Consider the following 27,793-nt stretch of genomic DNA (forward strand, 5'->3'; position numbering starts at 1 on the left):
GACATTTTATGTTTGAATGGAAAAGTTATGCAATGTGATTTATAGAAAAATTATGCATCCGTGACCATAACGCAATTACTGTAATCCAGGAACGGGCGCATACTGATACCACAGATCGGTATCAGGACCCCTCACCTGTAGTTGGCGCTATATTGCGATGGTTTGACACATCGGCAAAGCATCACATGCGCCAGAAAGAACGGTCTTTGTGGTGAAAGTGAATTCAAAACATTTAGATTAATAGTGAAAGGTTAGCTTTTTTTTATTATTACAGTTAATCATTTCTTATAAGTAACTAAAAAATACAAAGGAGGGCACTCAACTCCTTGGTGGCAACCCACGCAGCGCCACTGAGTCTCACTCATGCTCAGAGAGTAACGGAAATGTCAGAGATCATGCACTCTTGTGTGCGTCTTCAGCTTGAAATGCTACCGCGGTTGTGTGGTCATTCACGGCGACGTGCACGCCGACTTCCCACAGGAGCCTGTGTGACCATATTCCAGCTGACATGTCGTTCAGGAGCGTGGTCACTAGTGGCGGTGTTTCAAAATGACAAGGTTTGTTTGTCTGCGTTGTGATATGCTCACAGGAAACTGGGACTGACAGCCTGAGGAGGCAGGAAGAAGACAGACACACACACACACACACACACACACACGATACAAATGTCATCCTTCCCCTGGCTGCAGCGTGCGCCCAGCCATCCTGCTGAAAAGAGCAGACATTTAAAAGTTTGTGACATGTGTCACAGGCGCTGCCATTGAGCCAGTGCCGGTGACGGAGCTGGAATTGACAGCTGCTGAGCCACCGGAGCTGGCTGGAGGACACACCGAGTTTGGTAGGTGTCACTTCCCATCCTCGTCAGTGGCGCGCTGGTTCGCGAGCTGCCACGCTCCAGCGCAAAACAGATCGCGGGAACGGGTGCCGGTGCCACGGCGCCTCGACGTATGCTCGTCTCCAAGATCGTGGCGGACGTGGTGTTACGGCTGGTACATGAATTAAGGTATAGGAGACGCACGTTTACCTGCGGGCTGTAGCCTCCTTGACCCTGAACTCAGCATCGCTGCTGCTGGCTGCTTGGGAACTTCCTGCTTAACCAAAAATAGGACGCTACTTCATCAGAACAGATCAGTGACATTCTGCATTAGAAGCCCTGCAGGCTCCTTTGCTAGACTTCCTATGTGTGTGTGTGTGTTGTGCTAAGACTGTTTCTGCAGTTCGGTCCAGAAGTATTTGGACAATGCCTTGCTAAACCACCACTATAGAATTGAACCCATCCTCCAACCCAAAGTCAGCTGGGATAGGCTCCAGCTCACCCTACTCGTTACTTTGTCAAAATGGGCTATTTCAATCTGCGTAAATAATGACACAACCTCCAGGTGCAGTGCCGTGAAAATGTATTGGACCCCTTTCTCAAATTCCTATATTTTTGCATAGTTTTCCACAATGTTTAAAAACTATGTAAAAATATAAGAATTTGAGAAGGGGGCCCAAAATACTTTTTCACAGCACTCTTATGTCTCAACGTATTAAAAAAGGTAAATTTATTTCACTATACTTATATAGATAGATTCATTCAATAGTTAGGAAAATACTACTTTAAAACAGGCAGTCAAATGGCAATAAATAAATAAATGGTTAAAAAAAACAAATTTTGTACTGGCATTACCAGATAACTAGCAACCCTTTATTGCTCAGTGACTGTTTTTCTCAATGTCTTTATGTCTCCAAAAAAAAAATAATATATATATATATATATATATATATATATCTGTCAATTGACTGTCTGTTGTCGTACTAGAGCGGCTCCAACTATCGGAGACAAATTCCTTGTGTGTTTTTTGGACATACTTGGCAAATAAAGATGATTCTGATTAAACAATAGCTTTAAAATAGAGACCTAAAGTTTGTGCCATTAGAAATGGGCAATCTGTCATACTGGAAACATGATTAACATGATTTTTGGTAACCTTAACGATTGGAGTATAATGTAACAACAGTTTAAAATGCTTTTTCAAAAGGAGTATTACAATGAAAGCTGTTGTGTTGTACAAAATAGGGTAAAAAATGACATTGGAAAATTACATTTCTCTGGCTAAAAGCAGTGGAATTTAAATATAGGCAAAACCCTTTATTTTGTATTTATTGAAACATATTTCATGAATAAAGAGGGACATTCTTCAGCCATCTAACATAAGGAAGACGAGTAAACATTTTTTTAATCTAAAAAGACTGCAATAATCTCCAACATTTTGCAATGTCTGTGTGGTTTATATTGTGCGTGTGTGTATGTGTGTCGGATGTGTCCGTGTCAGGTCTCAGGTGTGTGACCGTCACCCCTTTCACCCTTGATTAGTGGCGGCAGTGGACGGGTGATCCATCATGGCTGTCAGACCGAGACACGCAATAGGTTGGACCTGTTTGTGACGGTGTGTGTGTGTGTGTGTGTGAGCGAGCAGAAGGCAGGCACAGAAGTCACCAATACGATCTTCAAACATGTTTTTGTTACAAAGTCAAAGCAATGATTTGTCTATTGTCATCAGCAGAATGTAAATAAATAATAACGTTATTTTGCTTCCCGTGTGTTATCAGCCATGTTCTCCAATGTCCCTCTTGTTCCTGGACCCGACGTCGCCATCAAAGCTGGTCGTTCCGGATGAATCTGTTGCCTTCGGAATGCTTGCCGTAGTAGATGTAGCGGCACTTGGCGAAGACGCCTAAAAACACCAGCGGACATGGAGTACAAGTACAATCATAAGCACAGCAATAATAATAATAATGCATTACACTTATATAGTGCTTTTGTCGGCATTCTAGGATGCTTTACAATTTCATGCATTATTCATTCACTCAGTCACACGTTGGTGGTGGGAAGCTAGCTGTCCTGGGGGCAGTCTGACGGAAGCGTGACCACTGACCACTCCGACCACCACCAAACATCCAATCACATTTGTTCGTAGGCAATGTGGGTTAACTCATTCACTCCCGGCCTTCCCAGTTAACATGGATATTTGACTTCTAAAGCCGTCAATGGCAGTGAATGTGTTAAGTGTCTTGCCTAGGGACACAGCAACAACACACTCGGGGATACGAACTGGCGACCCTCCGGTTGCAGGGTGTACACTTGATCTCTGCGCCACGCCACCCACAAATGCAAAAAAAAAGAAAGAAAGGAAAGGAAAACTGAACCCCATTACAATCTCAGTAACGCTAACTCAGTTTGCATGTTTTACTCCACTCTGGGTTTCTAATTAAGCATGAAAGCAGTGACTGTACCGTCATTGATTTGCATTTCAGTCCCAGTCGATGGATCGTTGGATGTAATAGGTGTCAATCCTTAGAGCAGAACCACTTATGTCTTGTAAACCAATAATAAAAAAAAAAAAAAAACTCCCTGCCATTTTAAAATCATCCATGATTACATTCAATCAGTCGTCACATACTACTCCACTTTCAGTGAAATAATTTTAAAATTAAACTCCGCCTTCTTGGAGGGTTACACTGCACTGTGGTGGCTTTCTAGTGACTATCAATTGGACTATGGAAAAAGACGTCAATCATTATAGTGGAACCACTGATTTTTGGGGGGGAACCTATAAAGAGCGCTTTGCTTGGATTTTGAATCATAATCATCCCCAATTCCATTCATTCAGTCAGCATGCCAATCATTACAACAGAACTACTGAGCATTTGTGATGTGACTCAGTGTTTGTGCATGCTAAGCACGTAACGCTTGGTAAATGCATGTGATTTATTGTTTTTCTTTGTACTTAGTTTATGGCCAATATTTTGGAATTAGCCAATTTTTTTAAATCTTTGTTTGAATTTATTAAGTACAACAGTTCAATAAATAAACATTAATGTTAATTAATTAATTAATAATGTCTTGTTAATACACAGATGGGCTCTGTGTATTAAAATAAAAATGTCATATTTAGAATTTAATATAATTTAGCAGCTGTTTTGATTAAAGTCACACAGAAGTAATGTAACGCATTGAAATTCAGAGACAGCAATTTTGTAGTACAACTTTCAAATGACAGTGACTAGTAAATATATGTAAATGTTATATTATATTTTATATATTATCAATATATAAATTATTATTATATAAGTAACTTGCCCAACTCATCCACTAAATATAGAATAAGCACAAACCACATAGAATATCAAGCTTGTCAAAGCTCAGAGACGTTTTGAGGAGAGCAAATGTGGAATTGTCCTTGAGCTGAATGAGAGGCCATATTGGGAAGGGCGAATGTCTTGTCTCGGTTGACCTTGAAGAAGACGCCCACAATCCCCCAAACACACAACACTGCGCTGAACCATCAAGGCAGGTGTGTGACAAGTCCAGAGTGCATTCGTTAATGCATTTAACAGGCGTATAAAACACATGACATCATGATAACCAATGTTGGTCTTGCTACTTAACAAGCTGCACTCATGTTTTATTTCACGTGCTCCCTGCAAAAAGCCTGAACTCCAGTCTCTCGTCCCCTTGAAAAATGACTTCTTAAAAATGACTTCATTTGGAATACTTCAAGTAGAAGAAGAGCGCGTTTGCCCAATGTCAACAGTGGCTAAACTGTAAAAGTCAAAGAAGAGTCATATGGTCAAGATGGCAGCCAGTGGAGACTCCATTATTGAAGATGCAAGGACCTTTTAGTCCGACATATTAAGCTGCTATGTCCAAAAAGTTTCCACGCCAAGTCCCCTCGCAGACTGCCATTTGCAGTTGGGCAATGCAACAATCATGACGTGGCCATACTGAGCCACAGAGTAACATCTATTTTTCAGCTATAATTTACAGCTACATTTTTACATTCTACATTGAAAGACATGATGTGGTCTCAAAGAATGAAAGTCTTTCAGCCATTTGAAGAAGTTTTACTTTAATTTATTGGTATTATTGAAATGGAAATTTACCAGAACAGGGTACTCGAAATCATGTACTTGTCTTTAGACTTGGTGAAGCACCATTTGGCTCATTTTAGGAACGCCCTGTTCCATACACGTTTGTGATCACAAGTCGGCTCAATGTTTCGTGAGTTAAGTGAGTGACTGTGGTGATAGTCTGAAAACTTTGTATTCTGCATTTTGTGCTCTGTACAGTGTTTGCTCTCTTTGTCTTGTCCCATTGTTTGGCGTTTTCGGCAGTCAAATGTGGTCCACTTGGTAACACCTTCCCATTTCCAATCCGCATCGTGTAAGGGTGAGTAGTTCACTTTAATGTAGTTTTACTATTGTAATAGACATTTACCAGAGCAGGGTGCTACATGTGACATATTTGTATTGAGACAAGTTGAAGCAGAAAGTCGCTCATTATCCGGCGTTGTTAGTGAAGGCCCTGTTCCAAGTATCTGTGAACAATTGTTTGTGATCACAAGGCAGTTCAGTAGTTGCTGTCAGGAGGCATTGTATACTGCGTTTGTGCGCTGTACAAGTTTTATTCTCTTGCATGATTAAAACCAAAAAGACAACACAATATTTTGACCCAACCCTACTTTGAACAGGGCATTCAGAAAGCCATAACATGTTTCAAAATAATTGATGTGCCTCCTGTATGCTCTATTAAAACATGTCTGTAGACCGGATGGCCTTGTAGAGGGCCGTTACTTCTCGAGTCACACGCCGCCGCTCGATGAAGCAGGCGGGGCGCTGCCAATTGAGGCAAGGACAAGTGGCATTAGGGCTGTCAATGATCCTCTGACAGGAGAACAGATACATCTTTCGCCAGGCTTTTGAACATCCACATCAAGTCCATTGCAGGAGGAGGAGAGGAAGAGGAGAAAGAGAAGGGCCTGGCTGGGGAAGGTGGCGTCGCTCGGGGGCGGGAGGAGGACTGCTCCGAGTACAATCACGTAATCCAAAGAGATGCTGTCAAGGGCGGGGAGAAAATGGTGACTAAGTGACAGAAAGCAGAGACGGGGACAGCGATACTGGTGCCATATTAGTGCCAAGCAAATTCTGATGCCACCCTCAATTCTAAGCCAACCTGACACGTCGGTCTCCTCAAAGTGGTCGTACACACACACACACACTGATATACATATGAAGTGTGCCGACAGATGTGCACGCACCAGTCCCTGGCGGCAGCAGTGGGTGTTCTTGTCAGGCTGCAGCAGTAGAAGACGCAGCGTGCCCACGGGCCCGAGGACAAGCTCAGTCAATCTAAATCTGGACTTTGTAGTGGAGCAGTGCTCGTTTCCCCCCTCACAGCCCAAATACTTGAGGTGATCCAAACACTCAAATGTGAGAAGCTGTCACCTCCGATAAAATCCGGGACCAGCTCCATGCCTGCCTGCTACCCCGGTGTGTGAGTGGGATATAGTATATGTGTGTGTGTGTTGCTGACAGTGAGGAGGTTCCAAACTCCAGCTGCCACATTTTGCCCGAGGACAAAGGTAACATGGCTGTAGACTGGACTTGACAACACGGGACTCGGGGCCGTCTTACAGCGCTCTGATCAGACAGGCACCGGACGGGAGACCCTTTCATATGCAGTACACTGTAACACAATCTGTTCCGTGAACGCTGAGAAACATTATTTGTTCAGTTTGGAAACCATTGTTTCCAAAGGAACTAACGGAAATACCACTCAGCCGTTCCACGGTCAAACTCTCAGCATCATAAAACCTTCACTAACCGTACAGGCGACAGTTTAAGATTCTTAAATGTATTACATTAATTCCAGTATAATGGTTGTGGCAATATATTTTCTATTTTACTGGAAGAGTTATTTCCTTAGTTTTGATCTTGAAAGAGCGAAGAAATTGTACAGAGCAAATGCACAGAGTGCAGTATACAACTGACTTTCTGACTAACGTGCAATTTACTAACATTCAACAACGTCTCGCAATCACGAACATGCAATTCAATTGCTGATGGTTACTTGGAGCAGGGCGCTCAAAATAACCTTGGATAAAGAACCACATGCTGTACTGTTAATAAGTCAAAACAGAAAAATACACTTAATTTGAACAATGACTGAGAAAGTAATAGTAAAAGGAAAAAATTATGGGGTAAGATTGCTGTCAAAAATGAAAAGCCTATATTGCACATTGCTTTTCGAAATGTCTTCTCACACTCAATATAAAAACGTTTTATATTCATTTCATTTTTTATTAAAACTTGTATTTATCCAGGAAAGACAATCGCGAACAGATTCTCATTTGTACTCCCGACCTGGCGGCAGACAACAGAGTAAAAGAGAAAAATAAAAGCAAATACAAATATATAGACAACAAACTGGACAGTGTGATATATTTACATCATACATTACCGTAGATTACATCATGCACGTGGTCAATAAGGCTCCAAATAGGTTAAAGGGGAGTTTCATTGTTTGTTGTAGGGTGTCATTATATTATTTGATGTTTACAAAATGTCACTTTTTTTTTTGCAAAATTCAACTCTTTTGAACATAGCTGTTACGCAAGAGTTATGCTGCCACTACTATTTAAAACATTTGTAACAAACAAACATTTGTAACAAACAAACAACAAACAAACCAAACCGTTTTTTTTTTTTGGTTCACTACATCATTAGTGTAAATACTTCATCAATGGGTAGTGTCCGATGAAACCGGGCTGTTTATTACCTTTTGTATACAGTATAGATATATTTATTTTATGATACTATTGCTATAAAACTAAAATCATTTAACTTACTGATGCTTTAGGATCAATGAAGTAACAAGCTGCCTCTAGCCTCCATTATGTTCTCCAATAAATTGCTAAATTTATTGCTTTTTCCACTAAAGGGGAAACAAATCTGAAAATGTGGATGTACATGGCTTTTATTGGACTGTGACAATATATTATAAGTATCACATCTGAATCAGGGGTTCCTAACCTTTTTGCCTTCTTTTATTTTGCTCAGACTGACCAGTTGCTATTATGTCGAACCCCTGACTGACCGGCAGTCTTGGGGGCTACGTACATTCCATTCATGTATTGACCAACGTTAGTTTATCAAACATTTTATTTCTAAACTGATCAAATGTACATGTGAGGAGCGCAATGCAATAGGCCTGTCCTACTTTCCCCCTTGCTCCTTAAGGAGTTTTGTGGCTGTGATTCATTACAAGGTGCAGGTGTACTTCATGTATGTACGTTGAGGTCACTTTGAATGAGTTAGTCGCCAGTAGCTCTAATAGCAGAAGCCTGGTAAAGAGGAGAGGTTGTTTTATGGAAATTCCTCCAACTCTATTATGCAGGAGCATATACAGGTAGCATTGTTCATGTTGCTAGGAAGACATCAAGCCCCTGTTGCGAGGACACTCGTGGTGGAAGCGCACTGTTGCATTCACCAAGAGGACACTACCAGATATCGAGTTAATAAAGACGAGATGAGCTTAAAGAACAACCACAGGTGCTAAGTGACGTGCAGCATAAACGCCAGACTGTTTTCCCGCAAACATTAGGCCTTTTGTTACTTTATTAATCTGTCGCTTTTAACGGCTCCTCCCGCTGTGTGTTATGGTTTTGTGAAAGTGGATGGCCATCGTGGAGTGATTGGAATGTGATCCACTAAGGACGGCTTTGGCATTTTGGTATCAAGCAGGAGTTCATCAGGTAGACTCCCAAAGGCGGTTAAATGCAAGTGTAGCATAGTTGCTTTCTTTCTGTCTGCCATCTTTGTCCATCTTCTCTGGTAATAAGCACAAGCTCTCGCTGTGAAGGGAACTTGTTGGACTGTTTTATGTACCTTTTAATGAAAATGTAGCTGGGATGTAACTAGAGTTAAAAAAAAGTCTGAGAGGCCCCATTGCTCTTCTTCCATTTAGTCTTTATCTCCTCCAAATTGTTGTTGCATCAGCGCTCACAAACTGTCCAAAGTTTCTCCCGATAAGTGCCGAAGAACTGGATTCCTTCAGTCCTTCTCAGTCCCTCACGGACAAGTGGTGAGCTCAGCAGAGCGTGAAGGCTTCAGGACCCTACAGCTTCAGTTCCTTCATCTGTGAAGGTTATTCATGAAAGTCTACAAATATAAACCCTCCAGCTTGTGTCTACTGGAATCTTTGGTTGTTCAGCGTCTAGTCTCATTTAAAGGGCTCCCATCGCTTTTCGCTGGGTGAACAATGGAAGCTCTAAAGCTGATTGCCCCTGAGGATGTAAAATTTGGAATTCAATCAGAAAATCTCATAAGAACTCAGCCAGCATCAAAGGCATAACAGGATTGCAAAAGTGCCCCCAATGCCACTACGCTAATCAGAAGACCTTGATGCATTGCTTCACAACTGTTGCCCTGTGCAGGATCTTCTCCTTCAAGAGACAACTCTTGGGTCCTGTTTTATTAAGATCCCAAAATGCGAGAACAGAATTCTAGGTTCGCGCTAAAAGATTATGCACGCTGTTGGTGGGTGTGTTGCGCGAGATCTATTAAGACTTCGGCACGATTAGCCACAGGTGTAAATGTGGTGGAGACTGCCTTATTAATGAGGGTTTATCGTTTGGTAGCTCTGAAGGTTTTTACCATGGAAAATATGGGAGAGCACCGCAAGTGCAAAATGAAGTTTTAAGTGATGGAATTGGAATTGTAAGTGGAAGAGCCAAACCAACATTGGATATTTCACCACATCGTTTGCTATGACCCCTTTTGAATCACACACAGCTTGCACAGTCAGAACTCTCTGAAGAGAGCTGCTCATGAGTACAGTATAAGATAATTTTGGGGAACTCAGCAATCACATAAAAGTCATGTTGACTTAACTCATTCCCAAAACTGGGGGCAGCACACCTGGAAAATTGCTCTGGGAGAGGCCAGCACAATTTGCCAAAATTGCGCCAAAATGGCCCAGATGCAAGGAAATGCAGGTTTAAAAGGAGTTTTGTCAGGCTCAGAAAAAGCCCTTCCATCATTCAGAAGCTCCAAAATTGTATTGCTAATTAGACGCTATGTCAGGATAATTTGTGTTCCTGGTTTTTAAAAATGTGATTGAATCATGCTCTTCATGTTTCAACCAATCATTCATATATACATACATTCTCCTTTGCTCTCCTTTCCATTCACCGCTGTCTCTCTGTACTGTTCTTGTCGTTTCATTGACAATGTGCCGTTGCTGTCTTGTTTATCATTAGTTGTGCAGTCCAGTCTTGTCATTGAGTTTTCCTGCCAGTGTTTCAGAAAATTTAGGTATACCTGCACCCTCTAATGAGAAGTGTATCATACATTCTGCCTTCAGAAAGATAATAACACTCAGTTTTGTTAATTTCCTGTATTTCCTGAATTGGTGCCTTCCACTCCAATAAACGCCATGCCTTAATTGATTGCAGGATCCAAGATCAATTTGAATAAATGAATGCCTTACTTGAAATAAACTTACCTTTATTTTTACCTTACCTTAAACTTACTGAATTACCTTTACTGACTGATACTACCATGTATCACGTTATACACAAACTACCCAGGCGATGTAGCATCTGTAAAGCTGCCATAAATTGTTTTAAGTGCTGCTGTATTCCTTCTATATTAAACATTTACCACCTCACGTTATTCTCTTTAATACACGGTGCCGCCTAAATGACGACTAATAGAGTGATCCTGTTTGTAGCACATTGCGAAAAAGGCCATTCATTAGTAGGCACACACACACAAAATTATGCAGAGATAAGAAAAAGTGACAGAGGAAGGAGCCGGAGAGGCTTTAATGATTGTTCCCTGCATACAATCAGCTTGACTCTTTTCAAGGGCCATCAATATGTCACAGACAAGACACATCCGACGGATATAGCTTTTAACATCAAGGTTATCTATTCTTGGCATGAATCCACTCGCTGCCTCCTTTTCACATCCTATAACTTATTCCCCTCGGCCTGCCACCTCTCTAATCTCTTATTTTCGCCTCCATTCTTCCCTCTTTTCACCGATTTCTATTACTTTATTTCTCCACAACCCCACCCTGCAGTTTGGCCACTTAGCCAACAATTCCATCAGTGCTGCCATCCATCAGGGAAAAAAAATGCAACTAGAGAAGGGGGGTGGGGGGGGGGGGGGCAATTAACAAGGCAATTACACTTTCGGTATTATCTCCAAGGAGTGACAAAATGCTAGCGTGGGTGTGGGGGAGCTCATATGGGGGCTGGGTGAGGGGGTCAGAGTTGATGCAGGAGTGACTTATGAGCGTGAGGAGGACTCTGCTGTGAGCCACAGCTATTATTGTGGTCACCATCCATCTCAAGTCACCCTTTTATCAGCTCAGCCCAACGTCATGAGACGCAGTCGGCACCTACCTTCCACTGGGTGGGTGGGGGGTTGTAGATAGATAACCCCTCTGTCTCCCATAACCCAACAGCCAGCGGACTGTGCTGTACTCTAGCTTGTTATGGCACGCAAAGCATGTCCGCCCCCCTCGCCTCAAAATATTGGATATGTGTTTCATTTCATGGATGAGAGACGACGAGGTAAATCAAATGACCAATGAAAACCATAAATCACCTCAAAAGATGGCAACAGGATACTAAAGCGGGACATACAGTACATACCAGATGTGTGCGTCCCAAATGCCAGGTAGCTGCTTCTCTGTGGTCAAATGTGCCACAAACTTACCAATGCAATGTTAGCTTTTCACCTGATAACAAAAGTGAAATAATAGTGTATTTGTCCATTTTTATGTTAACACGCCACTTACTGGTACATGGAAGGCAATGTAAGATGATGGGACCATATAAATATTTATTCTGGGATGAGGGGAACGTTTGCATCACGAGCATCAAGTGGACGAAAATCTTTTGTCTTTTCTGGATCAGGTAGGTTGATGTAGACATTCGGCTTTGATGGACGGGACTACACATTTTTATCCGGATGTGCAATTAAACGTCGTAGATTCAACTTCTGCACAGCGTTTCATGAAAATCAATGTTCTCATTTTGGCATAATTCTATTAAACTAACAAACGGTGGCCAAAACAATACCTTGGCATTAAATGTGCTTTTAATTGCTCTTGCATAATTCATACCCATTTCAAGGGCATGACATCAAATTTTTCAAAACTGTTGGCGTAGTAAGAGCAACAAACTTTGCACAAGCACTACTCAGCAGTACTTAGCAATGATGCTATTGCATTAACACACCATTACGCTTCCTAGATACTAACATACAACATAACATACGTATATGGGAAACCAATATTTAAATCATCCATCCATCCATTTTCTGAGCCGCTTCTCCTCACTAGGGTCGCGGGCGTGCTGGAGCCTATCTCAGCTATCATCGGGCAGGAGGCGGGGTACACCCTGAACTGGTTGTCAACCAATCGCAATTTAGAGTCATCAATTAACCTACCACGCATGTTTTTGGGATGTGGGAGGAAACCGGAGTGCCCAGAGAAAACTCACACAGGCACGAGGAGAACATGCAAACTCTACACAGGCGGGGCCGGGGATTGAACCCCGGTCTTCAGAACTGTGAGGCAGACGCCCTAACCAGTCGCCTACCGTGCCACCATATTTAAACCATCCATCCATCCATCCATTTTCTGAGCCGCTTCTCCTCACTAGGTTCGCGGGCGTGTTGGAGCCTATCCCAGGTATCATTGGGCAGGAGGCGGGGTACACCCTGAACTGGTTGCCAGCCAATCGTAGGACACATACAAACAAACAACATTAGCACTCACATTCACACCTACGGGCAATTTAGAGTCCCCAATTAATGCATGTTTTTGGGATGTGGGAGGAAACCGGAGTGCCCGGAGAAAACCCACGCAGGCACGGGGAGAACATCCAAACTCCACACAAGCGGGACCGGGGATTGAACGCCGCTCCTCAGAACTGTGAGGCTGACGCTCTAACCAGTCGGCCACCGTGCCGCCCATGTTTAAACCAGTGATTCCCAATTAGTGTGCTGTGAGCGCTCTTCAGGTGTGCCGTGGGAAATTATAAAATTGTATGTATTGCTCAAAAAATAGTTATTTAAAAGAAATAATGTATCTTTGTTCATGTATTCATGCCAGTGAGGCATAGTGACAGACACAACAAATAAATTAATTTCTATTATATATTAGATGGCAGGAAGTACATACAGTGATTGATGTATTCACTTTTTGTGAGATTTTTGTTTGTTGGTGGGCCGTGATTTTTCAATTGTAAAATACAGTATGTGTAAAATACAGTATGTGCCTTGGCTCCATAAAGGTTGGAAATCACTGATTTAAACAGTAGCCTATTCCTCGTTTTTGTTCTGTTCGCTGTCAAGCCAGCTGGCGATGAGCTGGTTGCCAATGCTAGAGACTCACTACTTGCAGAAATCATAAGTAGGTGAATTTGCAAATGGTGCAATGCGGAGGTGGCCGTCCACTCTATATGATGTATTCCATAATATATATATATATATATATATATATATATATATATATATATATATGTATTTATATATATATATATATATAATCACAACTGAACAAAATTTTTGCTCAAATTTATTTTTCCTGCTCACACGTGTGTCTGGCAACTTGTTGCCAGGCAGAAGTTGGGCCCAAAAGCCCAATTAATAAGAAAGAGTGGACATTTTTCAAAAAACAGAATTACTTGGAAGAAATGAAACATGCTTTGCAACTTAAGTGCAAATTGACGCTGTTGAGTAAAGAGCATCATGAGGTGCATGTTGTCATTTTAATGATGTGCATGCTCCACCGTGGTGCACTTTGTCATTCTAACAGCTGAGGTGACATCTGCCTCCCTTGCGGGGACTCAAACAAAACTCCCGAGTGCAACTTTGGGAAGTAAAGTGACATTTACCCTTCTGCAATAAAAAATATTTAGTCCATTAAACACAAATAGCTGTCGTCATGATGCATGTCCCGCGCTCAGGCCTCTACGCTCCCCTTCCCGACTGTTTACTGCAGCCAAACAACTGCAGCCGCTGCATGTTCTCGACTTCAGCGTATTGATTAAACTTTTAAATAGCTGCCATATAACCCTGGGACATCCTGGGATATCAGGGAGATTAATTTGCGTCAATGTTCATCTGTAATTCATTAGCCATTTATACTCTCCACATCCACACAGGCTATCAGGAAAATGTGGGCCATTTTTCACCCAGCAGAAGCCAGGGTGACGGCTTAGAGGGAGGGCAGGCAGGAAAGAGAGGCCTTGCTTACAATACAAGAAGAAATTCATCGCTTGACATGCAGGATAATAACACTGACGCTCAACTAGTGCAGCTTCATTCAAATATTAGGAACTGATCATTATATGCACATCCACATGCACATCCGAGCTCATCTAAGATGGACTGATGCAAAGTGGAAAAGTGTTCTGTGGTCTGACGAGTCCACATTGTCCTCCGGCCAAAGAGGAAAAGAACCATCCGGACTGTTATGGACGCAAAGTTCAAAAGCCAGCATCTGTGATGGTATGGGGCTGTGTTAGTGCAACTGGCATGGGTAACTTACACATCTGTGAAGGCACCATTAATGCTGAAAGGTACTTAAAGGTTTTGGAGAAACATATGCTGCCATCCAAGCAACGTCTTTTTCATGGACGCAAGACAATGCCAAACCACATTCTGCACGTGTCACAACAGCGTGGCTTTGTAGTAAAAGAGTGTGGTAGACTGGCCTGCCTGCAGTCCAGACCTGTCTCCCATTGAAATGTGTGGCGCATTATGAAGCATAAAATACGTTTAGATCGAAAGGTTTGCAGTAATAGTAACATTAAAGAAGCTGTACATCAAGCAAGAATGGGAAAGAATTCCACCTTCAAAACTTCAACAATTAGTGTCCTCATTTCCCAAACGTTTATTGAATGTTGTTTCAATGTTGAGCAGCTCTGGAATGCACTGCCCTCCATAGAGTTGCACTTCAAACTCTCAAAAGTCGGCTGTACAGATGCCATGTCTGTGATTAAGTTGGTGGGTGTTGTGTGTTAAGAAATACAAAGTGATGCATGAAGGTAAAAGTCATAGCATATACAGTAGGTAATTATGGCATCTATTCAAAGTAAGACGTTTATTTGTTGAAGTGGACGATGCACAGATGCCCAGTGCACATAGACGCATGGTATTTGAGGTGACTATTTGAGGAAATATCGACAACAGAGCTCTTTTAATAATTTGGCATAATTTATGATACAGTTATCAATAGATGGTGTACCCAAAGAGTGTAAATCATGGTGTTAAATCTAAATTACATACATGCAATGTAACACGGAAGCAGGTATCAGCTAGTTTAACAATATAACATGACACTCCATCATTGTCATTTGACAAAATGGCCATAATCAAACGCTTTAAATAGAGGACTGCATTATCCACTGATGGCTGAATTACAGTTATAGGCAGATAAACGCCTATCAGTCGTCGTACTTCCAACCCACGAGGACGAGAAAGGAAATTGAATTTCGGGGCACATAAATTTTGACTGAAGTATGATATCACTGTTGTGTGTATGTGGGTGTGTGAGTGGAGGTGGAAGGAGGCTCTAATGAAAAAAAAAGGATGAAATTAATTTTAGTGACATTTATTCCACATGGAGCCAGGAGAGAACAGTGCTTACTGTAGCTCTGGAGCGCGGAGATAAGACAAGGGTGCTTTCACGAGATTATGAAGTTTCCTTGGAGCGTCTTTCACGAAGCATCCACTGTCATCAAGCAACTCTCACAGCAAAACAATTACAAAACTCTCCTGTCAGTGCCACAATGACAAGACGATTACTTACCGTGCCAGTCAGTGAACGACATTGTCTCCCCTTAAGGGCGTGTGGAGCCACTAATGATGCCACTAATCACCAGTGCTCATTTTCTCCGTCAACATGTGAATCCCACCCCACACACACGGACGGCGTGACACTGATCGATTGTGTTCTTCATTAGGCACGGGATTTCTAATTAAAAGAAATGCTACAGATAAGTGTATCAAACCTCTGACCAGCACGGGTTGGGGGAAAAAGTGAAAACAGCAATTAGTGCTTGGTGCTTGGTAATGTCGCCGTTAATAAGAGCTGCTGGTGAGTCACTCCATGAAGGTTTAATCACTGGGACAGGATTCAATAACAAAAGAGCGTAATATTAATCACCAGAGAGTGATAACTTCGCTGTTCATCTCTTTGACATTGGAGGAAGGGATGAATTAATGATGCTCTCCATCTGAACACATTAAATAATAATTATCAGGCAAAACAGCATGAAAGGGACTGCGTAATGAACCCCATTGTCAGGTCAATTACAACCACATAAAAGTGTTCAAAGGAAGGTAGCTTGTAAATCCATGGCCACAGCGCAAGGACACAAGTGGCCTCCGAGAAGGGGATTTGGCATAGAAATAACACTAAGTGTGCATGAAAATGCGTCTCGACGAGCACGCCTACTGTAAGAAGGCAGCAGCCGGGCATTCGGTGTGCGACGCATGTCAAATTGGCTTACGAAAAAACATAAATGACACGACAATGACAGTGTTTTGCTGGCTCCCGAACAATGTCAGTCGCTAAGTGCCACGTTAACTAAACCGCACAGACAATGATGGACTTCACGCATCGTTGGACAAAATAGCACCTCGCCACCTGTCACCAACGATTTCCATCAAGTCAAAAAATGGTGGGCAAAATTTAGTCCACTGGGATTTTTGTATGCATCAAATCTTACTCCCCATGCACTTTTCTAAGCTGCTTGAACACAAATATTTGTAAAAATGTATTTTCTTCACCCGTTGCAGGGTAAAAATACATCCTTCATTATGGCGATTGAAAATAAAGAAAGGAATCCCCATTGAATTCATTCAACATTTTTGGACAACACGAGCGCCTCTATTTTTCAGAACAGTCAAGGAGATAAGAGAGATGTGGGGCGGTGGGTGGGGTGGTTGGCTGAGGGGTTGGCACTGGGTCCCTGCGGCCCCCACTGGGTGGCCGGTTGTCGGGGCGCCTCGGTGGGGCCGGCGGACCGCCCTGGGTCCCTCGGTGTGGGATGTGTCCCGTCCACCGGCTGCTCTCGGGTGGACCCCTGGGCCTGATCCCGCCCCTCCATTGATTGGGTGGGGTTCTCAGCCTTCTGTCAGTCTTTATGCGTGTAAAACGGTGTCAATTCACTTGCATGTATCTGCAGGCACACACCCCTAGGACTCTTCCACTGGGTGTGGGGCCACGCACTTATTGTGACAAATAACTCATGAATATGCGAATTGCTTGGGTATCGCCTCACTCACACTCTCATCCTATAGACTTTTATAATTTACACTCACTCCCACCACACTTCAGTTGTACAGCCGGGTTAACGACCCTTGTCCTGCATGCTTCTTCTCCTGTCCTTGTCCTGTTCTATCTTGTCCTGTCCTTCCCTCACAGGGTGTAGCACGACAGCCCCATGCAACACTCATATTTAATGTTTCATTTTTTTAGATAATGTAATGACTTACTTCTCTCATCCTGTTTACAATTAGTGCTTTTTCTTTTGTCTTTGTTTCTCTCTCCCCTCTAAAAACTTTGTCCTGTTCGACTGATCGACTCTGATTCGCAATAAACCTCAATTATAAGACTAAGAAACCACAGCGGAAGCTTAAAAACTCCACTGTGAGACAGTAAAACTGTTCCGACATAAAGGGATACAGATTTTCCATTCTGCTTGACCTAACAGCCGAACAGAGCAAAAAAGAAAAAAGGAAATAAGAAAGAAAACACATTCAACATCTGACAGAAGTCTGAAAAAGCAACAACTATCAACTAACTATTAATTCAATACAGTGGTGCCTTGATATACTACTTTAATCATCTTTCAATAAATAAATGAAAGAAAATGCCATTCATCCATTTCAGCCTCTTAAGTGTTTTTATTAAAGAAAAACAATATTGTATAAACATATGTAAAGACATAAAAGTGTAGTTGCTGTATGGAGCCTATTGTAGTATTTGTGTGTTTGACGGTGCCGTCAAGGTGCGTGGCCAACGTGTGACTTGAGGAGCTGGGGTCAGTTCGTCTCCTAGAGCGTCTGTGCGTGAGTTGGTGGTCAACAGCAGCTCCTTGCGACTGTTCTCATTTTGTATTTGGGTGTTTGACTTTTTCCCATTCAATTAACAGCTGAAAGAGCATCTGCAACTTTGATTCTCCTTGCTCCCATGTGAGGGTGTTACAGTCAGGGGTGCACCTAATAATTTTGGTCAGGTTCTCAAAAAAGCAACAGAGGTTGTTGGTTGGTGCTCATTTGTTTCCTGACCCACCGACCGCACTGGATGAACTTAAAGACTCACAGTATGGGATTGTAGGATCGGCTGATTTGGGGCAGTTCTCTAGGGCAGCAGCGGACCGGTTCCATTAGGGCTGGCCGACATGGGAAAAAAAATCCTTTCGCGATCATTATTTTAAAATCAGTTGATATCGATATATATCAAGATACAAAACAAATCATTTTTTTTTCAATCTTTAATGTTACTATTACTGCAAACCTTTCGATCTAAATATTTATCTTTTGTCAAAAGTTGAATATGACATGGAATGTTATACAATCGTGTCAGACAAAATGTATATATTCATAAACATGTATAATCTTACCATGCAAAAAGCTTTCAAGTCTTGCATTGAGAGTGCGCTAGCGGGTGGTAGTGCTTCAGGTGGTAAAAAAGACTGATGGTATTCTCTTTCACTTGACATAATTTGCAGTGCACTTTACTGTTTTTTTTTGTTTTTTTTTATCACACTTTACAAACCCTAAATAACTCCACACTACCGAACTTTGTGGGCCTTTCTTGTCAACGATGTCATCTGTTGAGCCTTGGGCTGTGTCTCCTGTCGTTTCTTCCAAGAGAACACTTCATTTTCTTTTTTATCCAGCACTCTCCCACTGCTGAGGTTGGCTACACGGCTGCAGCGAGTACAAACATTAGCGCCTGTTGTGACTAGCTGCTACTGTGCTGCGGGCGTCAAACTAACTTGGCATGGTTCTATTGACACCAAATGATTGGATATAAAATATGAATGAATACAATGTATCGAAGTCTATCGACCTCGTGTTATATTTCTATAGGGGAAAAGTTATTTTCAGATATGATCTTTATTGCTTTATCGTCCAGCCCAAAGACATATTTTGACCAATCTAGCTGCTAAACAGCGCAACTAAGACAACCAAGAAGCATGACGCTGTCGTTGGCGGCTCCTCTGAGCTTAGCTACCATCGCCTCCCCACGAGTTGCACCATTTGCAACTCATGGCTCATGCTCGCGGCTGAGCTCAATTGAAGTGAGAAAGGAACGAATACGCTCATAAAGTAATTCCATTCAGAACTTTCACTCAAAAGATTTGCTCGTTTAGATGTGCGGTTCGCAAACAACACAACATGACTCGAGTCCCTTCTACCGCTACACTCCATAAAAGAAAGTAAATGCAAAATGGTTGTCACGCAAATGCGCAATGATACACTTGAATCTGGTCAGTACCACTTGTGTGCACCCCTGATTATAGTACCTTAATTGCTCCATTTTTTTTCAAGGCACTCAAATGGCGCCGTATCTGAAGCTCGCTGGTAGCTGAAATATTGTATTTCAACACAAGGCAAACAAATCAACCAAGAGAAAGCTCGTAACTCAAAGAACACATAAATTGGGGCACTCATAACTAACTTTTTATAAGTGTAGAGAGGAATGCTTCAGAAGGTAAACCCTGCCATGCGTGGGTACGCTTCACAACTCGTGATGTCTGGATACAGCAATTCCCCCATTTAGGTTGCTGCAGCCATTTTCTTGTGACCTTAAACTAACCTTCAAGGATCAATACAAACTGATGTCTGAATCAACATTCGCCAACGTAGCAGGCTCCACCTGATCAACTCCAGTGCCCAGGGATGGCAGTCCTGGTTCACACATTAGCCTCCCCTGCAGCTATCAGCCACTTCTTACTCCACATCCTGGTCCTTGTTATTGACTTGCCAGTCTGGGGCCACACAGGCACCCCGCTATTATGTAGAATCATTTCAGAGTCCATCCTGACGCCTGTGAGGCAGTTTCTACCTAGCCCTCCCAATCCCCGCGTGCCCGACTGGGTGCCAGGCCAGCCGAACAGTGATTGGACATGACATGGTGGGGAGAAGGGCAAAAGAAATCAGAGATGGCAGAGCGAGAGGAGGGCGGGTACGTTAGCCAGGGCCCTCGTGGCGTACGGCGCGTGCCCATCGACACGGGTGAGCGTTAGCCGAGAGCCACTTGTCACAATGATGGAAGGGCAGGATCACTCATGTCAAGGCTTCATCTGACTGGAAGATATCAATCTCCGGGCCCTAATCTGAGAGGACACGCTAAAATATCCTTTAACATTTGCTGTCCCACCTCGCCTATGCGTGTGTCTCAAGCCTCCATCTCCCCTAACAGCTGAAATTGTGTCCAAGCGCCATTGTTTGCTCGCACTTGTTTTCACATGCCATTACCTCTGTCTCTGGCACTGACAGTCAAATTATGATGGACCAAATGGTATTTACCCACAATTCGTGGAGACAGTATGAGGCATGTAACAACAGAGGACAAGACATATATATGACAAGGTCAAATGGTCTATGTTTTGTACAAGGTCACATGGTCTATGTTTGGTATTGACTGTGGTGGTTCTCTTAGTCCATATACAGCACCAGGTATGCAACCCTCTTCACTTTTTTCCCCGCCACATTGTTATGTTGCAGCTACATTCCAGAATGGATGAAATTATTACGACAGTGAAAAATGCTTTTTCTCCCCCCACAAAAATGAAAAAAAAAAAAAAAAATTGGCATACACCAATCAAGTTGTTGCTGTCCTCGCAAAGGGCGGTAAAAACTTTCTTGAAAATTACATGAGATATTTTATTTGATTTATTTTTAGAAATTTGCATGAAACTAAACACGTTTAGATCTTAAGGAGCATTATGTGTAAAATTTTAAAAAAGCAGCCTTATGGGGGGCACAAGCCAGTGCAAACTGTAGGCTGGTCCCAAGCCTGGATAAATGCAGAGGGTTGTGTCAGGAAGGGCATCTGGCTTAAAACCTTGCCAAATAAATACGAGCGTTCATCCAAAGAATTCCATACCGGATCAGCCGTGGCCCGGGTTAACAACGTCCGCCACTGGCGCCGTCAACCTGCGGCAGTGGAAATTCAGCTACTGTGGGTCGAAGTCTAAGAAGAAGAGGTGGAAAGCGGGTTCTTCGTCAGAAAGAGAAGAGGGAAGCACAGAGCCGAGAACTGAATGTGGGGACTTTGAAGGTTGGGACTATGACAGGAAAATCTCGGGAGTTAGTTGACATGATGATGAGGAGAAAGGTTGATATATTGTGTGTCCAGGAGACCAGTTGGAAAGGCAGTAAGGCTATAAGTTTAGGGGCAGGGTTTAAATAATTTTACCATGGTGTAGATGGGAAGAGAAATGGAGCAGGCGTTATTTTAAAAGAAGAGTTGGCTAAGAATGTCTTAGAGGTGAAAAGAGTATCAGACCGAGTGATGAGACTGAAACTCGAACTTGAGGGTGTTATGTATAATGTGATTAGTGGCTATGCCCCACAGGTAGGATGTGACCTAGAGGTGAAAGAGAAATTCTGGAAGGAGCTGGACGAAATAGTTCTGAACATCCCAGACAGAGAGAGAGTCGTGATTGGTGCAGATTGTAATGGACATGTTGGTGAAGGATATAGTGGTGATGAAGAAGTGATGGGTAAGTACGGCATCCAGGAAAGGAACTTGGAGGGACAGATGGTGGTAGACTTTGCAAAAAGGATGCAAATGGCTGTAGTGAACACTTTTTTCCAGAAGAGGCAGGAACATAGGGTGACCTACAAGAGCAGAGGTAGAAGCACGCAGGTGGATTACATCTTGTGCAGACGATGTGATCTGAAGGAGGTTACCGACTGTAAGGTAGTGGTAAGGGAGCGTGTGGCTAGATAGCATAGGATGGTGGTGTGTAAGATGACTATGGTGGTGGGGAGGAAGATTAGGAAGACAAAGGCAGAGCAGAGAACCATGTGGTGGAAGCTGAATTATTATATATACGCTGTAGATATAATTATTATTTGCTATGTCCCGATCCGATCACATGATCGAAAATCGAGGTCGATCACGTGATTTTCACCTGATCGAGATTGGGTGAAAAAGATCGGTTTTATTCATTTTCTGAAATTTTAAATGTCATAAAGTGAAAAAAATCCAAAGGTACAAAGACTGTACCAAATGGAACAGTAATAGCTTCGTTTTCTATTCAAAAATGTTCACTTTTCGGGGTATTTTTAGTACCGGTATAATATAAATGACTGAAAGTGACATGCAGACTCTGTGTGCGTGCTGACACACACAGGCCTAGTCTCTGCACTCCCAGAGCATGCTTTAAACTGTTTAATGACACCCCGGGTGTAGTTTACTGTTGAACTAAAGATGCAACAAAAATAATTATAAACAGTGTATATTTAAATACAAGACACATGATCGTTTTAGATGTCGCCAGTTTAATGCTAACAGTCAAAGGAAACCCACATTGACGGGCAAGCTCGAATTAGCATTAGATCACGGGTGGGATTTACCTTCAAATAATGAATATGTACACATAAACTCCGTAGTAACACTTATAGACAGGTAATATAACAATATTCACAGGCATATATTTTTCCTAATCCACAAAAAATTACTAAAAATGTATGTTTCTGTTAGATATATTGTAGAAGTTATCATTTATTTGCTTAGCTTGCATTAGTATTATGGACAATGTTTAGAAAGAAAGATGTCTCGCCTTCAAGAAGATGACTCAGCAGGAATCATCTGAGAGAAGGACGTGGCCGGGACGTGGCAGGTGCCATGTTTTCACCTTGAAACCCTACCCTTAGTGTGTTGTGTCTTGTAGCTTAGTACGTTATGTCTTGTAAACTTAGAAACCTCCCTATTTTCAAATAAATGCAGGAGCGACGGGAGAGATTGTTTAGAGCGTGTTGAGAGGCTGTAACCTGAACAATCTCCCATGCGCCCTCCTCATGAGTAAAATGACCAACGTCTTCATTCCTTTTGTGTTTATACATTATAATGTTTGGTGAGATAAATCCAACAGTTTCATTGCGATATTCTTCTTCTATTCTTTTTTACCGCAAATGTGTAGCTCCATGCATGCATTGCTCTACACTCCCCCTAAGAGGCCAAGGCGTGCACAGCAGGAACAGAAGATAGTCATTTCCGCCCTGACTGTCTAACATGAAATCAGACTGAAATTTTCCAGTTATCGGTCAATTAGGATAACCAAAATTATTTTTATTTGCTCACTATATATAGTTTTTTATTTCTATTTTTTAAATATTATTATTGTACTTGATACTAATTTATTTTTGGTTGTTCTTTTAAATATTAAAAGTTTAGTTAGGGTAGTTGTATGTATTGGATCAGGACTTGGTATTGGCAGATACTTAAAATCAAAGACTTGGACTCGGGTACAAAAAAATGTGATCGGGACATCCCTAAATATTATTTTATCTAATTTGGATTATGGCTGTAAGAAAATATGGAAAAGGAGAATGGGGTGAATACTTGTAAATGTCTTCTAATCCAAGTGCTGTATAGATAATTTAGTGGGAAATTGTACACATACATTAAGCACTATAAAGGTATGAACAATCCTGCAAAAGTCGAATAAAAGCAGGTTCTGTGAATAAGGTTCACTGATTATAACTCAAACTGCATGGTTGTCGGTGACCAAAATGTATTCCACTGAGCATTGTCAAATGTATGTATATGTACCGTAAAATTATTTCAAGAAAAAAAAAATAATAATGATAAAGTAAGCTTGAAATGAGACAGGTAAATGTCCTTTAAATATCATTGGATAATTCAAAACACAAACAACAACAACAAAACATAACTATCAAAATTAAATACAGAAATATGACTTTTGGTCAGTGTTCAGAAATAAATTACTCTTACAAACACAAAATTGTCATACGTGCATTTTTGAAATGTATTACACAAAATTTCACGAATGCACTGGGGCTGGGTATTGAGCGAGAGATTATGGACATTTAGATGTGTTCCACATTATGCCGGCTGGAGGAATCAAACCAGGAATTGTCCATAGCTGTCCCTGACAAACCCGGGCACTCAGACAGATGGCTCCACAGCATCTCTTCTACTATTAATTGATTAGGCATATCCGCTGTTCAAATGAAGAGATGAAGCAATGAGCCCATGATTAACTGTAGATCCGTCTCACCTCGTGAGAAATGATCTTCTCCTCTCCCGCCTCCTCTCTCCATCTCTCTCTCTCGTGCTTTTCTTCATTCTTGCTCTCTCATTTTCTGTCTTTGTTTAACCCGCCCCGCTCCTCTTCTTCCCCCATGACACTCTTCGGACTGTCCTCACCCTCCCTCGCACGTCCCCTGACAAGTGGAATAATAACGCTCGTACATCACTGCCCCCGAAAAGTCCAATAACCTAAATCTTCACTCGCCGTACACCCCGGGACTCAATTACTTTATTGACATGTAATCTTCATAAGGGGAGAAATATTGAGCATGTAAGGTCAGCTGGTTATGAAGACATATTATCATATTATCTGCATGAGGGTTGTAGGGGCTCAGACCTGACAAAGCTAATTATAATGGTACATGTTTCAGAGCTCAGAGCGTATTATCTGCTTGGCTGCTCGGTTGAGTCACAGCTGAGGTATGGCAGAGATGGGGATGAGATTTCAGGACTAATAGGGCTAGGATGTCTTCTCAGGGCACGGGAATTAATGAAGCCAAATATTATCGACTGCACAGCACAGCATTAAGATCGACGAATTGTCTGGAGTACCTTGTCACAGGCTAGTGGCTTCTAAGATATCACTGTACAAGTTGACTGCGATGGCTTTGTCGAGAGAACCTAGTACCAATTCAGTGAAACTTCCAAACAATGCCACACAAATCAACCAATTTCTGGTGAGGGGAATATCCCTCAAAAATCAAACCAAACTTGTAGTTCACACATCATCATCGAACAAGTATCATGGCAAAACTTGTGGGACGCAAGAAAGGGTTTGGCTGCTCTGTATCAACTAGCAAATATTTTTATAGACGAAAACTAATTCCACCAAGCAGATGTTAACATATGTAGCATATGCTAATGGTTATGATTGAGTTGGTCCCATTAGCGTTAATAGCTTCTTTCTGATATCCTACAATAACCTGGCCCCTCCTCCACATGCTGGTCACACAATCCTGTGGGATGGCATTCCATTTCTTGACCACGAGTTGTCTCAAGTGAGCCAAATTGGTTGTATTGGTTACAATAGCATGAACAGTCTGACGTCACATAATACTCTAGCATGTCTGCCACATGCTGGCCACACACTACTGTGGGTTCTTATCACACTCCTCCAGCAGAAGTCATTGCAAGGCAGCCAACATGTTTGAGTAGTCACTGTTGCACGAACAACCACGTCACAGCCTGTCTTTGACCTACCTCAGGGCATTAAACCGATCACAACTGGACTTTTCTGGTTGTCTTAGATGTTTCGCCTCTCATCCGAGCAGGTTTCATCAGTTAATGCAACGAGCCTGAAAGTCTGTCCTCACTAAACCTTGTTGTATGTCCTAACTAAGCCTTGTTGTATGTCCCAACTAAGCCTTGTTGTATGAGCTGATGAAGCCTGCTCAGATGAAAGGTGAAACGTCTTCTAAGACAACCAGAACAGTCCAGTTGTGATTGATTCAATGCCCTGAGAATAAAATGACCTGGATGAATAAGAATATTCACAGGCACATCTTTGACATACCATAGCAGTACATAACAAACAACCATAAAGCTAAAGCGCGAAGATACAACAGATACAATAAGGCTTATTCTTAGTACCTATAAAACACCACTAGGTGTCAGTCTCGCTCTGCAAACACCTTTCTTTGGCGTCTTCATTGCATTGCTGTTTGGCTTCAAAGAGAGAGAAGTGTTTCTATACTGTTTACTTCTTTGTAATTGTTACATAAAACATTGTCTCTATAGTTAATATTTATGATGGTTATAGTGGGAGCCTGGAACTAATTACAGGGGGTCCTCGGTTTACGATGTTCTGCGATGTTTCGAGGTTAAGCTAAAAGACTCGATTGCAGCATTCCCACTATACAAGCCAAGACAAGGAAGTGTTTCCCTTTTTAATATTGTTATTCAGGTGATTATATTCATGACCGAGAATTTTTTTCGTACAAATATTTACAGTAATTATGACTTAAAACTCAGATGAGAGGTTAGCGGTAGAAACGGCGTATTCCGAATCGGGTTACGTTGGTATCGTAGGAGCGGAACTTTGTCCTGTAATTCACCTAACATTATTGCCTATGGGAAAATTGTTTGAAATTACAACAGCTTGTCATCCGACATCATTGTGGATTGCTTTCCACTCTGGAGGTTCCAGTGCAAAATGTTAAGGCTTGAAGGACAGATGGTTGTTATCACTTCTCCCAAGGTTATCTTAATATCATCCTTCCAAGCTGTGCCTTTACAATCTACTGCCTGCTACATAAAGCAAAGCATGGAAGATAATGCACTATATATTTCCTCACTGGGCTTGAAGGCACTGGATAAAAGAATATATATTGTTTAGCCAGAATCATTCTGGGTCATAGGGCATAAAAAAATAAAAAAATAATAAAAAAAATTGGTCGGCTAGCCCACAGACATTGCATCTTGAGGTCACAGTGTGCAAATACAGAAGAGCACTGCTAGACATGTGAATAACATACTTTGTCTAATAGTATGCTCTCTTTTCTTGTCTTTGTTTTCCAACTGCCTCAATCCTTAACTCACAGAAAATGGCCGAGATGGTGTGGCATGGTCGTCGGGCACAGCCAAAGGTTGTGTGTTAACACTTGCTAATTTTAGCTTTCTTGTCAGGCTCTGCAAGCAGGCACGCCTCAGTATTATAGATAGAACTGTCTTTTGTAACATAAGAATTTGCTTTCAGTCATTCTGAAATGATATACATCGATTCCCCTTTATTTTTGCGCATGATACCCAGCCCATATGCTCAAGAAATACCACAAACTACATGCAATGTCTCCTTCCCATCAGACATGATGCAGTTTGATGGCTACCAAACTGAAGGGTTCATGTCTAATTCATAAATGTCCTGCAGGAGGACAGGGAAGCTTTTTATATCACAACAATCTGGGATACATGTGTGTTTCTGACAAGAAATGACTCAGTCAATCCGTTCGTCTCGCACTGCAGTGACACAGCATGCCAGAAAGCATACACAAATCAAATAATGATGGTGGAATAACTTGTCCGCCCATATTATCCTGACAGGGAAACGTGCACTGTCTGTTTAAAGTGGCTTAATCAGCGGAATCGAAATGACAGACTAAAAGGTTGTTTTGGGCTCGCCAGTATTTTCGGTGACCTCCCTCTTTTCAGTCCGAATGCTGGTCAAAACCTTAAAAGACCTACAAGGTTCTGTAACTGTGGTTACCCTTTATATTTTTCAATACCGAAATGTTTGTTAGTTCAACATAATTGCCCTTTTCGTTTGGCTGGTACAAGTTGACCCACAAAATAAGGCACCCTGTTTATATTCGATTCAGCTCAGTTTTTCACGCGCTTGAATCTAAGTAAATCTGAGCATGTGCAATAACGTCCGTCTTCTTTATAAGCAGAGAATCCAAACAAGGCATTCACACAGCCCGCTGCAATGAATAATCCAAATGGCACATAATGTGCGCTGTGCTGATAGTCAGACAACAGTTTGTGCTCACACGTCACAGCTTAGTGTCTCCCAATTGTATATTGATGTCAAGGCATCTGACAATAAATCAGTGGAGTCAGCAGCGAGTGAGAAAACAGTTTAGACAATGGCCCGATGGAGCTTACCGTAATTGACAGATGGGTCCGGCTCTTTCCGCCACAGTAGCTTTG

At 42.0% G+C, this 27,793-nt stretch overlaps 1 protein-coding gene across 1 annotated transcript in view; it reads right to left on the minus strand.

Annotated features, from left to right (window-relative positions):
- Window positions 1-2,135: 2,135 nt before the first annotated feature.
- The window catches only part of lrmda (leucine rich melanocyte differentiation associated), a 300,041-nt gene continuing 274,383 nt past the window's right edge, over window positions 2,136-27,793 (minus strand). The window contains exon 7 of the mRNA XM_061690133.1: window positions 2,136-2,717. Coding sequence (XP_061546117.1) covers window positions 2,638-2,717 — 80 coding nt within the window. The 3' untranslated portion in view covers window positions 2,136-2,637. The remainder of the gene's footprint in view (window positions 2,718-27,793) is intronic.

The sequence above is a fragment of the Phycodurus eques genome, chromosome 11 (genome assembly GCF_024500275.1).
Source record: "Phycodurus eques isolate BA_2022a chromosome 11, UOR_Pequ_1.1, whole genome shotgun sequence".
NCBI lineage: Eukaryota > Metazoa > Chordata > Actinopteri > Syngnathiformes > Syngnathidae > Phycodurus > Phycodurus eques.